The 13,493-nt window shown below is 38.0% G+C and overlaps 1 protein-coding gene across 1 annotated transcript; it reads left to right on the plus strand.

The window, feature by feature from the left end:
• Window positions 1-1,395: 1,395 nt before the first annotated feature.
• On the plus strand, window positions 1,396-9,381 carry LOC116419383 (carboxypeptidase A4-like). Its single transcript, XM_031939059.1, has 5 exons — window positions 1,396-1,440; window positions 2,203-2,293; window positions 3,464-3,663; window positions 6,347-6,431; window positions 8,737-9,381. Exons 1-5 carry the CDS (start codon window positions 1,396-1,398, stop codon window positions 8,922-8,924), a joined length of 609 nt encoding a protein of 202 aa, XP_031794919.1. The 3' UTR covers window positions 8,925-9,381.
• The last annotated feature ends 4,112 nt before the right edge of the window (window positions 9,382-13,493 follow it).

The following is a 13,493-nucleotide window of genomic DNA, read 5'->3' on the forward strand; positions in this document are numbered from 1 at the left end:
TTCTGTGTATTAGACATTTTTGTGGGCAGGTGGGATTTTGTAGGAGTGATGGTTTGATTTCTGTACCAGGAAAGACATGCTGGACTGAACACATGTCTCACTGACAAGTTGCAAAGTTACTGGAACAAAATATGTTCTTGAATGACAAAATGTATTACTGATGGTGTACAACCCAGCAGCTGACCAACGTTCATTCTGCTCTTAGGGACCCTGCTGCAACAGGATCAGCCCCAGGCAAAATTATAGCAGGCAAAGGTTGCCTCAGTGGTTTCCTTCAGCTGTCCCTTAATCTTTTGGGCACCTCAGTGCTCTCATTGACTCTCCAGCCTCCCTCAGATAGAAACCATGACAAATGCTAGAGATCGCCAAATACCACTCTCATCTCATCCCTCTGAGAGTTTTTTGCAGTTTAAATGAGTAGTGGAATTTCAGATAATGCTCGAGACTGATACGAAGAAATAATTTGGGATAGGTTTGTTTTGTTGGAACTGCCTTTCAGTCTTATAACCCGTGGTATCAGGTAGGCCCCTTCCTCTGTGATGATATTATGTTGCACCCTTATTCACACTATAGTAGGCTAGAAAATTTTATCTCCATTCCTACAACCAAATGACCTCCACTAGATGTAGTTTGGAAGCTGATCCCACATATAATTCATAGGAATAAATTCAGGAGATTTATATTCTCACAACAGCAACACCAGACCCCTGAGTCAGGAAGACATGACTAAAAATCCAAATCAGAAGTAGCATCACCTCCCAGTGTTGCTGCAAGATCAAATGCTATATTTATAAAAATGCTTAAGAATCCCTAAAGTGCTATGCAAATACTAGCTAAGTATCATTGTATTATCTTGGTCAAACTAATTTCACCTTTTAGGGTTCCCTCCTTACTTCACCTTTGTGCAAAAGAGATTGAATGAAAGTACCTTTAGAACAGAGTACTCTTAACTTCGATTCTAAGAACCTGTTTTTGCAAATATTTTGAAAACTGTATTTCAATAGAACTAGTTTTCTTTGTAATGTTATACATTTCACTTTATGCATTTAAAAGCATTATTCAGAAAAGTGGGCTGTAGGCTTGACCTAGACTTTATGTTCATGAAACAAAAGGTTAAGAATCCCTGCTTTAACATTTTATAATTCTATGAAATGTCATCCAAGTGATTGATAGCTTAATAATTAGATTTTGCTTGGAGCTGTCTTTTCTGAAGGTAGGCATGTGGTGACAATTAATGGAGCACTATTCAAAGTAGTTGACCATGGGCTAAAAGTCAGTACCAATAACAATACCTGAGCCAGCACAGCTGATGATGGTTTTCTTTGCTTTAGATTGCTCTAATTTTCTGGAGAATAAGCCAACCATCACCCATCTTGAATGAAATGGCCTTCCCTAATGCCAGTGGCTAATCCTGATGGATATGTTTATTCTCAAACCAAAGTGAGTAACAACAAATGCAGTGGATTTGGGAGTCAAGAGCCTTAATTGTGCAGAGAAATACTTGTGGAAAGCATTGTAGCACAGCAGAAGAACAGAGGATTTGAAGTCTTAGTAAAGAGTAAATCAGTGAAAATTGGCCATACTATTAGGCATTCTCTTGGGATCAGTCGGTGGACCACAGTTGGGTCTGAAAAGAGTCCAAAAGAGCTTTCAGTTTGAGATACCACATTTCAGGAAGGACAATGACACGTAGGGAATCTGGAGCAGAGTAACCAGAGTGGAGAAGGGACTGAACACCACTCTGAATGAGGTTCATTGGAAAGGGCTGGACAATATAGATTCTTAGCCTGAGGAAGTGGGGAATAATGGTTGTTTCTAAGTATTTTGAAATGCTGGTATGTGGGAATAAAATTACATTTGCTCTGTCTGACCTCAGGGCAGAGAGACAGATTTAAGCTTAATATAAAGAGAAAATTTAAGGACAGCATCCATTTGGAGCTGTCCAAAAGCAGCACTGCCAGCTTTGGGAAGTATTAAGAACCTTTCACTGCTACTTTTTGGTGAGATTGTAGGGTAGATTCCTGTTTAGGTATAGATTAGACTATTGTATGTGGCCTTGGAAGTCCCTCCCTTCCAATTTTATACTTCTGGGTGATTGTGATCTCTCAAGTCCTTTCTATCTCTGAGAATCTGTGGGCAATATATAGATCATGATGATTAATACTTTGCATATGACTCTTCTTTCTTGGGTGGGTTTTCCAGGATCCCTCCTGGAGGAAGAACAGATCCTATAAGCGTTTTAAGAAATGTATAGGAGTTGACCTAAACAGGAACTGGGATGTAGCCTTCTCAAGTAAGACATAATACTTAAAATATTTTATCATCTTGCAAGTTTTTACATCATCTATAACAACACTTAGCATAGTACTGGCAAACAGTAAGTACTTAATAAGTGCTTACTGTTTTATTGAAATGCTTATTAACTTCCCAGAATATTTCTCTTTCTCCCTCTCCCAGAAAGCCATCCTTTCTTTTTTTTCCTTGCTGAGGCAATTGGGCTCAAGTGACTGACCAGACTCACAGAGCTAGGATGGGATAAGTGTCTGAGAACAGATCTGAACTCAGATCCTCCTGATTTCAGGGCTGGTGCTCTATCCACTGGGCCATCTAAATTGTCCTACAGAGTAGGTTCTTAATAAATGTTTCTTCCCTTCTCTTTTTTATTTGTTATTGGAAAGGATGGCTCTTGAGGCAGCTAGGTGGTACAGTGGATAGAGCAACAGCCCTAAAGTCAGAAGGACCTGAGTTCTAATGTAGTCTTAGACACTTAGAACGTCTTAACTATGTGACCTGGGCAAGTCACTTGCCTCACGAAAGAAAGAAAGAAAGAAAAAGAAAGAACTACTATGGGCTGGTGCCAGGCACTGTGCTAAGAGTTTTATAAATGTTAGTATACACAGTAGGTGCTTCCTACATGCTTTTTGTCAGATTCCCTGATGACTAACCTGCTGAAGATGAACTTCTCCTAACTTTGGCTATTTCTGGGCTGTATTTGAAGCCTTCCTAGCCTGGTATAGGATCTGCTTTTGTGAATCCACAGTCCTATTTACAGCATGGTGGAGCATTGAAATAGTTATAATGTAAATTATAACTTGCAAGTGCAAGACAACCTCCTCAATGTTTTCCCATGTTATTTCTAGTCAGATTATTATAGCTAAAAAGAGGAAAATTTGGGGGTGAGCCCAAAGGGATCATGACAATGTAAAAGGAGAATTGCTACTAAAAATTTCCTTATATTTACTATGTACGTACTATATTCCCATAACAGAATGGAGGCCCCTTGAAGGCCTGAGGCTGTTCCATTTTACTTATTTTCTTCCCAGCACCTAGTACTATGCCTTGGACAGCATGGATATTTAGTAAATGTATCTTGAATTTAACTGTATTCAATAGATTTTTCTTTCCAGAATCTTGTAGAGTCTGTTTTTTATTGATGTTTGTGCTTGCTTAGTTCCTGTCCCAGGAAAGACAAACAGTGATGATCCCTGTTCTCCATTTTACCGTGGGCCCGGTCCTAATTCAGAAGTAGAAGTGGAATTCGTGGCAAATTTCATTTCAAAGCATGGGAATTTCAAAAGCTTCATTGATTTCCACAGCTTTTCACAGCTCTTGATGTATCCTTATGGTTACATAAGCAACAAGTGCCCTGACTGTGCTGAACTGGTAAGTGTCCCTTCTCCCATCTCAATAACCCAGGAAACTTTAAAACCATCAATTATACTTGCCTTGCCAATCTGTAGAGTGAAGGAAACTTTCCACAATGGGACACCATGCTATCAATGAAAGTGCAGAATAAGCACAAAAATTAAATTGAGAGAGACAGAGGGGAAAGGAAAAGAAGGAAGGGTAGGAGAGAGAGAGAGAGAGAGAGAGAGAGAGAGAGAGAGAGAGAGAGAAGCAGATTGATTATATATTTATAGAAATTCTTTAAAATCTTTATTTTTTATTTTCAGGCCTAATATATTTTAAAATAAATGGCTTATTAAAAACTTTATTTTCAGCATCAGCACAATTAACTCAATGTGCTTAGTAATACTGAATAAACCATTAACATTTATTAAGCATTATATTCTTATGTCATATGTCAGGCACTGTGCTAAGATGTAAGGATAGAAGAAGAAGCAAGACAGTCTCTATTCTCATTGACTCAAATTCTAATGAATAAATATTCTCATTTACGTCTTTTAATTTTAATTTAATTTATATTTACATTATGATATAATTTAGAAACAATTTTATAATGACAATTTATATTTATATTATTTTAATTGTTATGATTAATTGCATTTAATGAATATTTTATTTAATTTATGTTTGTTACAATATAAAATTATAATTTATAAACAATTTTATAATATAATTTATATCTACATTACTTATTATTTTTCAAATTTAATTATATGTAATCTTAATTTATTTTATATTTAAGCATGTTAGCCCTTACCTATCCTTCTCAGTTTCTGGTTCTCACTGTTCCTTCCCTTACTGTCATAGATGGGTTTCCCATGTGCTTCACAAATTGTTACTGCCCCAAACTTATCATAATTGAGGCTATGGTTGATAGAAGTTCTTACATATCTATGTCTTTTCCCACATTTCTTTCATCTTTTTTCTCTGAGTATGACCTAGAGAGGACATGGCATAAAAATCCCTGTCTTCACCTTGTGGCGATCAGTCCTGGCCAGGTTATTTCTACCTGAAGAAGATACCTTGACCTTCCCTGCTTCTCACCTAGATCAAGTATCCATGAGTTATTACAACTAGAAGGGACTTTAGATACCAGTAAGTCCATAAAAATGACTCTAGAGGGGAGAAATAACTCATTCAAAGTTATCCAGCTAAATGGCCAAGGAAGACATTTTACCTACATCTTCTTTTTCTAAATTAGTCAAGCATTTATTTGGTGCCTACTGGATGCCAGGTAGGAGCAACTAGATGGCACAATAGCTAGATCCTGGGCCTGGAGTCAGGAACACCTGAGTTAAAATCCAGCTTCAAACACATACTAGCTTTGTGACTTTGGCAATCTACTTATACTTTATTTCTCTTAAACCACTGGAGGGGAAAATGGCAAACATTCCAGTAACTTTGCCAAGAAAATCACCTGGACGGTATGGTCCATGGGGTCAGAAAAAGTAGGACATAACTGAACAACAAATGGAATTGAACTGGGATACCAGAGGAAAAAAAGGCAATCCCTTTTCTCAAGGGATTTTAATGGAAGAGAAAATATAGAAACCAGTTAGAGACCCGATAAATCAAAGAAAATCAAGAGAGGAAGCACCAGCATTCCAGGTGGTTGGGAAAGACTTCTGCTAGATGGTCAGATTTTAGCTGGGGTTTGAAGGGAGCCAGAAGGCAGAGATAAGGAAGGGGAGCATTCCAGGCATGAAAGTGAACCAGAGAAAATTCCCAGAGTGCTGAGATGGAGTGTCTATTGTAAGAAACAGCAAGTCCTCTCTTGCCATGATGCTCTGTACCTTACCTACCATGCCTTTGATTCTTTTCACTACTATTAATCACTAGGATTAATGTAGAAGAGTCTCAATGTTGAGAAATTACATAAATTATCTCAAGTAAGTTCTCACATCACAACCTTGCAATATAGGTATTATTATATTATTTTAAAGATTTTAAGAATAAAATTTTAAAGAAATTGAAGATTTTAAGAATAAGATTTTAGAGATATCATTTTAAAAATGAGGAAGCTGAAGTGCAGAAAGCTTAAAGAGTAATTATAACAATAATGGCTTATGTTTACATAACACTTACTGTGTGCCAGGCACTGTGCTAAATGCTTTATATTTATTACCACATTGGAGCATCACAAAACCCCTGGGATTTAGGTAGTATTACTACCCCTTTTTACAAAAGAAGAAACCACCAAACAGAAGTTAAGCAACTTGCCTCTGTAGTCTCACACACATACTGAATTTCTGAGGCAGGATTAAAATTCTGACCCCGAGTTCAATGCTATTTACTGGGAATCGGATGGGGATAACAGTGTGTTTAGAATGCGACCTGAATCAGTTTAAAATGCAATTCAAAACTATTATTAAAATAATAAAAATACAATAAAACACAGATAATGTTCATTTGAGGTTTTTTCAGGCAATATATGTACTCATCAGGAATCCATTCCCATCTGAAATTGACCCCACTGTACAGGTGCACCGAGCTCTTCAGCTGGGCATTAGTTAATAGAGCCGAGCACATCTATTGCTCCAATGGGACCAGAAGCTGCAGAGAAAGAGGGGAATAAAACAAGTTTGAGTGGCATGAATATTTGTCCTTTGTTTCCAGGAGGATCATTATTTCTCATTTTGCTCTTGTTCTCTCGCTCTAGGACAAGCTTGCAAAAGATGCAGTAAAAGCCCTATACTCCTTGTTTGGCACCCGGTATCAAGTGGGATCTATCTACAAAACTGTGTGTAAGTTCTTGCCTCATTTACTTTGTAATTTGGAAAGTTCTTTGAGACATTAATGAAAATGCAGCAGACACTGGAAATTAGACATCTTCTGTTTGCCCACTAAAGCCAAGAAGGATGGAATCTTAGGCTGACCTGATTTTTACATTATTTATTTTGATGTTTTTGATAGTAACATTATTACATTAATTATTAATGTTTTATCATTAGATTTTTGTTATTTTTATTATTATTCTTATAGTGCTTTGTGCTTTACAAATTATTTTCCTTATACCAACCCTAAGAAGTTGATTGTACAATCATCTCCATTATATAGAAGAGGAAATTGATCAAAATTCGTTGGCTTAGCAGCTAAGAGTCCAAATCTCCTGAAACCAACCCAAAGCTCTTTCTGTTACACCATCCCACCATTATGATGGAGCCTTTCCTAGAGATTTCAAAACTCACATTACAGGGTTATTTTTTGTTTCTATAGCAAGCCCCAGCTTGATGTAGCCCTGGTACCAATAACATGGATTGTGGCTTCTCTGGGTCTTTGATTCTATCCCTGCTATAATTATAAGCAATTACTATTTACAGATTGTCTGCTGGGTGGTGAGGGTGCATCTCTTACCATGCATCCAAATGCTTGAAATGACTTCAAAACTTTCTCAGAAGAGAAGAAGTATCAGTCCTATTTTCAGGGGCAAAGGCTCCAATGAGGCCTTTGAAGAGCTGGAAGGGTCCTTCATCTCCTAGCCAGAAACCCTTCTTAGCAGCCAAAGCAAGAACATGAGAGAGCGGACTGATGGTGGGCTGAATCCACTGGAGAGAGCTAGTCTAGGGCAGGTGTGGAGGTCATAGGCAAGATATAGGGACTGAGAGCACTGAGGACCCTCTTTTCCAGAATCCATCCTTTGGCCTTAAAGGTCAGTGCTTTCAATGCCCACTTATTATCACTTTGGAGATTTATACTCAGAGACTCTGTAATAGGAGAGAGAAATTTTCTTCATTTTAGTTTTCACTGTTGTATCACTTCTTAGTAAATGACCCATTGTTATAAGATATATAAAGCATTTTGTAAACTCTTAGGCACTACATTTTTTATTCTCTAATCCATTCTGCATACTGGGGTCAGAATGATTTTCCAAAAATACTGATTTGATTTGTAGAGTTGATGTGGTATTAAGGAAAGAGCCCTGTACTAAGAGATGGAAGGCCTGGACTTAAATCCTGGCACTCATACTTAACCAGCTATGTGAATTTAGATGAATCATTACAATAATTTAAGCCTCAATTTCAACATCTGTAAAATGGGGATAATAATACTGGTAGCATTGAGTATCTAAGTTGTTCTTCAGATTTCTGTAAATAAGTGTGAATTTTTATAACAATTTTATAATTATATTTTTGGATATATAATTTTTATAACAAATTAATTTCTAGAAGGAAGCTTGAGAGTTGACCTGGAAATTCTTGTTCTCTCTTTCTAAAATGTGTTGCTTTCCCAAAACCATGTAGGAAGTAGAGCTTGAGCTGGTCCTTGAAGGATGCTGGGGATTCTAAGAGGTAGAGTTGCAGAGGGAAGGAAGTCTCCAAATGAAGCAAAATCTGTGCAAATTCATGGCTATGAGAGATAGGAAAGAGCATAAATTTGTCAAAGGAAATATGTAATAAATCTGGTAAGGTAGATTGGAATCAAGTTGAGAAGGATTTTAGATGACAAAGGAAATTGTGATTCTACTTTCTACTTCCTAGTATAGCTAAAATAAGCAACAAAAAAATTGTGTAAAAAATGAAATGTGTTATCTTTCTAGATTCCTTTTAGAAAGCTTAGTGGGAGGCCTAGATGTTTTTTAAAAACTAAGGTGTAAGTGGGAAATTAGAAATTAAAAAATAGAAATTGCAGCTCTAAGTCCTGGTCTCTCAAGATTTCCCTGCACTCAACAGGAGTGACACTATGCTCAGATATTGTAACTCCATTTCATTATTGTTAACTCAGGAGAATCATTGCTTTAATACTATTGAGTGGGAGTTCTCCAAAGAAAATGTTATCAGAGGCTCTCCACCCTCTGCTGAGTCAATGCTGAGTCAGAAATATCCAAGATACCTCTAAGTGCCATAGGATCTTCTCCCATTTAATCAACATGGAGGCTGAGAAAGGGCCACCTTGGATCTGGAGAAGGATAGAAGATCATGTTCCAGTGTGTGTGTGTGTGTGTGTGTGTGTGTGTGTGTGTGTGTGTAATGTTTTAGAATTACACGCATTTTTTGAGTTGGAATGTTGAAATATTCTTCCATTCCCTACCCTTATTTTTTCTCATTACAGATCCTGTCGGTGGCAGCACTATAGACTGGGCTTATAAAAATGGAATTAAATACGCATTCACTTTTGAGCTGCGAGACACCGGCAAACATGGCTTCATTCTGCCAGTTGCTCAAATCATCCCCACTGCCCAGGAGACCTGGCTGGCCTTAGAAGTGATCATGAAGCATGTTAAGGACCACCTGTACTAGAGAACCGTCTCTGATGCTGAAGGACAGAAGGATATGCTTTGGAAAGCACTGATTGTATTTGTGGTCTTATTGTCTGTTATCCATTCAGCCATGAGTTCTATCAGATGATGGCATCAAGGAATAATATTATTATGTTCTATATTGTGACATGACCCCTGGTTATCCCAGAATGTTAGGGTTCACACGTCCTCCCTCCCAAATGAAAACCCGACACAGATATTTCCTCTATTATTACAGTCAGTCTCTTTTTGGAGCTTTTTTATATTTTCAGCCTTTATCTTTTTATGGCTCATTTTCTAAAGTCGGGGAAGGCATTTGTCTTCCCTATGGCCTGGGTGGGCAGTGCAGACAGGGAAGGCATCTTGGGGTATCTTGGCCAACCCAGGTAACCTACCCTAGTAGAACCTTCCAGGACTGTGATCCCATATTCAAAGGTTGTGAGCAAACCATTCACAGAGTCCTGCCAGCGTCAAACCATTCACAGAGTCCTGCCAGCGTGAACATTTTTGTTTTTCATTTTTTTTTTTTTTGGTCTTTAAGCCCTAAGCGCATTTGAGTAATGCATGCTCAAATTAATTGCAACTCATACCAGCACTTCTGCTCTGTGATTTAAAGACCAGGGACAAGAAAGATTGATTTGCAAAAGCAATTAATAGTTTAAATGGAGCATCTAGTTAGAAGGGTTATTGGTTTAGGATGTGTCAGAGAAGGACTGAGAAAGTAGGCATCGGGAGGAGATAGAGATGGGATGGATAAGAGATAGCGAGAGAGAAGGAGAAAGAGAGAGGAAAATGACTTGTTGAAATTGGGGGACAAAAGCCCCTAGTGAATTTGCCCCTTGTCATGGGAAAGGAGATATTCCATGAGGTTGGGGCCTGTCTTTGGCTGGAAGATTGGATGCTGGGGGACTTGGTACCCTAAAAGGTTTAGCTGTGAGAAGTGGGGGGTTGGGAAAGATGGTGCAGTTGGAAGAAATGCCATCTGGAGTGGGGGAGGGCAGCCATGTGGAAAGTGCCTTGTCAAATGACAATCTAATTGCCCCTCCCCCATTAAGAAAGGTACAGCCACTTTTTTTCTTTAACAAACTGCAGCTCTTTGCTGATTGAAACATTGTTTATACTGTTTGAAGGAACAGCCTACATTTACATGGTGTTTATAACTGAATGTTTTGTTTTTATTTTTCAAGTCTATCTATAGCTATTCTAATAGGTTTGTTGGAACTGTAAGTTTTCAGAAAGCGATTTATTTCTACTAAGGTATCCCATCTATCTTCTGCAAATTATTTAATGTTTATCTAAGTGCAATATGGTCTCCTTATTCAAGTAATATGATAACAAAAAACCTATAACAGAATTTTAATCTGCTCTGATAATTTGGTAGGATTATTTCCAAAAGTTCAAAATTTTTTTTTAAAAATAAAGGGCTTATTAATGTTAAATCTGAAAGGTTTTTAAATTGAAATATGATATTCTGTGAGTTTCAATTGATTGTATGGAGTCATCTTAAAATTTGTACCATTATTTAAAGAGAATCCTCAAAATACTAAACAATAGTTTTTGCCTTTGTCCCTTTGAAAATGTTTCTGTTAAGGAAAATATGTAACTTAGAATTTTTCTATGTATTGGGTATTTTAAAAGCAAAATGATCTGTGCAATGTTGAACTTAGAACCATCTACTTAGATATGCAAGATAAGCTGTGAACTTTCTAGGAAGAATCTCTTACTGTGATCCTTGAGAGCTAGATTCATGTGAAGCTATGATTAACGAGAATTGTCGTAAAAGATAAAAATTTTTGGGACTGCAGCTAATATGATTTGGAGTTTTAAATTCAGGTGTGACTGTCTGATAGATCATCAGGCCACTACTTCACCATCTGAAAGGAATATGCCATAAACTACTCAGAACTTGTTACAGGTGGAAGTTAATATTTGGGAATGAATTAGAAGGATGATCTTGGCCTCTGCTAGAGGTAGAGTCCTTCTGACTCAGTTTCCCAGTGGTGGTTTTTTGAATGAAAGCCCACCTGATTATTCCTGAGTCTGGCTTAAGGTGTAATTGTTAAAAATTAGGACAGTTACCTGAAGTGAAACTACTTTAAGGAAATCATGTCCTTCAGACCTAAAACTATTGCTATTGTACTTCAGGTAGGGAACACACTTGAGGCCCTGGGTAACCAGGACTGATGAAGAGGCTAGCAAAGATGGGAATGAAGGAGAAGTTACTGAAGAAATGATGGTATTAATCCCTGCTCTGCCATCCAGTCCACCTTCCCCATCCTTTACCAGGGAGGAAAAATTAAGACCCCATGATTTGGACGCCTGAGAAGATGACATAAGATAATGGTTGCTTCCAAATGACAGGGAGGTACTAAGCAAAGCAGATATGAGGCAAATTCTATGTTATCTACACCAAGATAGCCATTGGGATGTCCACGACCAGTGTGGTGCTGTGTTGACTATGTTTGTGACTCCTGGATTATACACATTGGCCTGGCAATTGGTGGAGGGATGCCTGATCTGTCAAAGGACAAATAAAGCTGCCTTATGCCATGTGCAAGCTGGAAGGAGACCCCCAGAATTGAGCCTGTTCCAGAATGTACAGGTGGACTCTACCAAACTGCCCACAGTGAGCCTTCTCAAATATCTGTTGGTCATAGTGGACCCCCTGACCTCATGGATGAGGCTTTTCCTTTGTATCAGGCAAATTGCCCCTGGGGGTGAGCAGAATTATATTGGAAAATATAATCCCCAGATATGGGATGGTGTAATTCATTAACTCAGACCAACGCACCCATTTTACAGCAAAAGTTCTTTAGATTCTGATGTAGGTCCTGGAGATCTCTTGGGAATTTTATATCCCTTGGCATCCTCCCTCTTCAGGCAAGGTAGAAAGAATGAATTATAAAATAAAGAGGCAAATGGCTAAATTGGGCCTAGAAACCGGGTTACATTGGACCAGATGTCTTCCCCTTGCCTTACTTAGAATTAAGACTAAATCTCAGAGGGATATTGGATTGTCACCTTATGAAATATTATATGAACATTCATATCCTGGAGGAAGAGGACAAAAAGGTGTAGGCACTTTATAGGACACTAAAGACTTGTATATTAGAAAATATGTCATACAACTTGTTAAACATTTCCATGAACTACAATTAAAAGGACTTATTGCTCACACCCTGCCTCTAAGCTTTCCCATACAGAAATACCAACCCAGAGATTGAGTCCTGATCCAAACCTGGAAGGAGGCCAAGTTGATGTCAACCTGGGAAGGACCTTTCCAAGTCCTTCTGACCTCAGACACTACTGTAAGGACCCAGGAACATGGTTGGACTCAATACACTCACGTCCCAGCACCTGTGGATGCTCCAAAAGAATAGAGTGTAGACCCTGACCCTACAGATGAATTGAAATTACATTTGAAAACAAGGACTCACTAACTTTGGGAGGAGACTGATGGATTGTGTATGTGTGTGTACAGATTTCTATTGGGCTTTTTGATTTAGGGGATCATTTTGAGAACCAGTATCTACAGCCACAAGGGATGGACCAGAAGGAATCAATGACTTAGAGAGAGACTGTGAAAATATGCCCAGACTATTTGAGGATAAGGAATGTGAAAGAATGTTGGAAAATTTCAATGAGAAAGCACAGTGGGGTATAGAAGAGGAGGGATTGTGTGGGGCCCACACATACCCCATCTACTTCCAACAACCAAATCACTCCACTGCCTATATTTATTTAAATGGCAATAAAACACTTGTGACTGCCTTATGATATTACTAAGAGGAAAAGTGCTTGTGATCATTAAATATTATTGCCCATCTGTATTGTCTGTCTGGCCCCAGTAGTCCTTCCAATCTGGGCAATGAACATCCTTCCTCTTCTTGGGCTTTCCTGTGTCAAGCCAAACCCTTTTGAGTGACTTCAAAGCTCTCCAAAGCTCTGCAATTAGTGTGATATTACTTACAAACATTAAAATCTGGAGATCCTTACTTTTGACAAAGAATCCCTCCTTAATTTGGAGTTTATTCCCTCCATCCCAGTGGGGAACACTCGTATTTTTTATTATTTTTAGTTTTTGTTGAGGCAATTGGGGTTAAGTGACTTGCCTAGGGTCACACAGCCAGGAAGTGTTAAGTATCTAAAGCCAGGTCCTCCTGACTGCAGGGCACCAACCAGCTGCCTTGGAACACTTTTAATGGGCATAGATCTCCCTGTTTTAGGCATCTTCTGATATTTAGGCCACCAAATGGAATCATTCCTGTCATTATTATATCTTTCAAGAAATTTTTTGGATACAAAATCTTTGGAAAGTGAATGTTGAAAACTATCTTTATGTGTGTCTATAAAATACTATTGAGGAAAAAAAAATAAAGAGAAAAATATAGGTCAAAACCCCAACATTTTCTTAATCATTCCAGTTCCTAGCCCAGATAACCTCTTAGCAGTTAACATTAATGTTAATAACAGCTGCTGAGTGAAGAAATTTGTGAGGTAGTTTTTAAAGAAAGAGATATCATAAGATCACTGATTATCATGGATGATATGAAAGTGTTATCTTATAAAT

The sequence above is a fragment of the Sarcophilus harrisii genome, chromosome 5, assembly GCF_902635505.1.
Source record: "Sarcophilus harrisii chromosome 5, mSarHar1.11, whole genome shotgun sequence".
Classification (NCBI taxonomy): domain Eukaryota; kingdom Metazoa; phylum Chordata; class Mammalia; order Dasyuromorphia; family Dasyuridae; genus Sarcophilus; species Sarcophilus harrisii.

What these genes read in the sequence shown, in the direction of transcription:
- LOC116419383 (XM_031939059.1), top strand. Translation starts at nt 1,396, where the DNA reads ATGCCAGTGGCTAATCCTGATGGATATGTTTATTCTCAAACCAAA. An exon ending in ATGTTTATTCTCAAACCAAA is followed by an intron (nt 1,441 to 2,202) that starts GTGAGTAACAAC and finishes TGGGTTTTCCAG; the next exon opens with GATCCCTCCTGGAGGAAGAA. An exon ending in ATCTATCTACAAAACTGTGT is followed by an intron (nt 6,432 to 8,736) that starts GTAAGTTCTTGC and finishes TTCTCATTACAG; the next exon opens with ATCCTGTCGGTGGCAGCACT.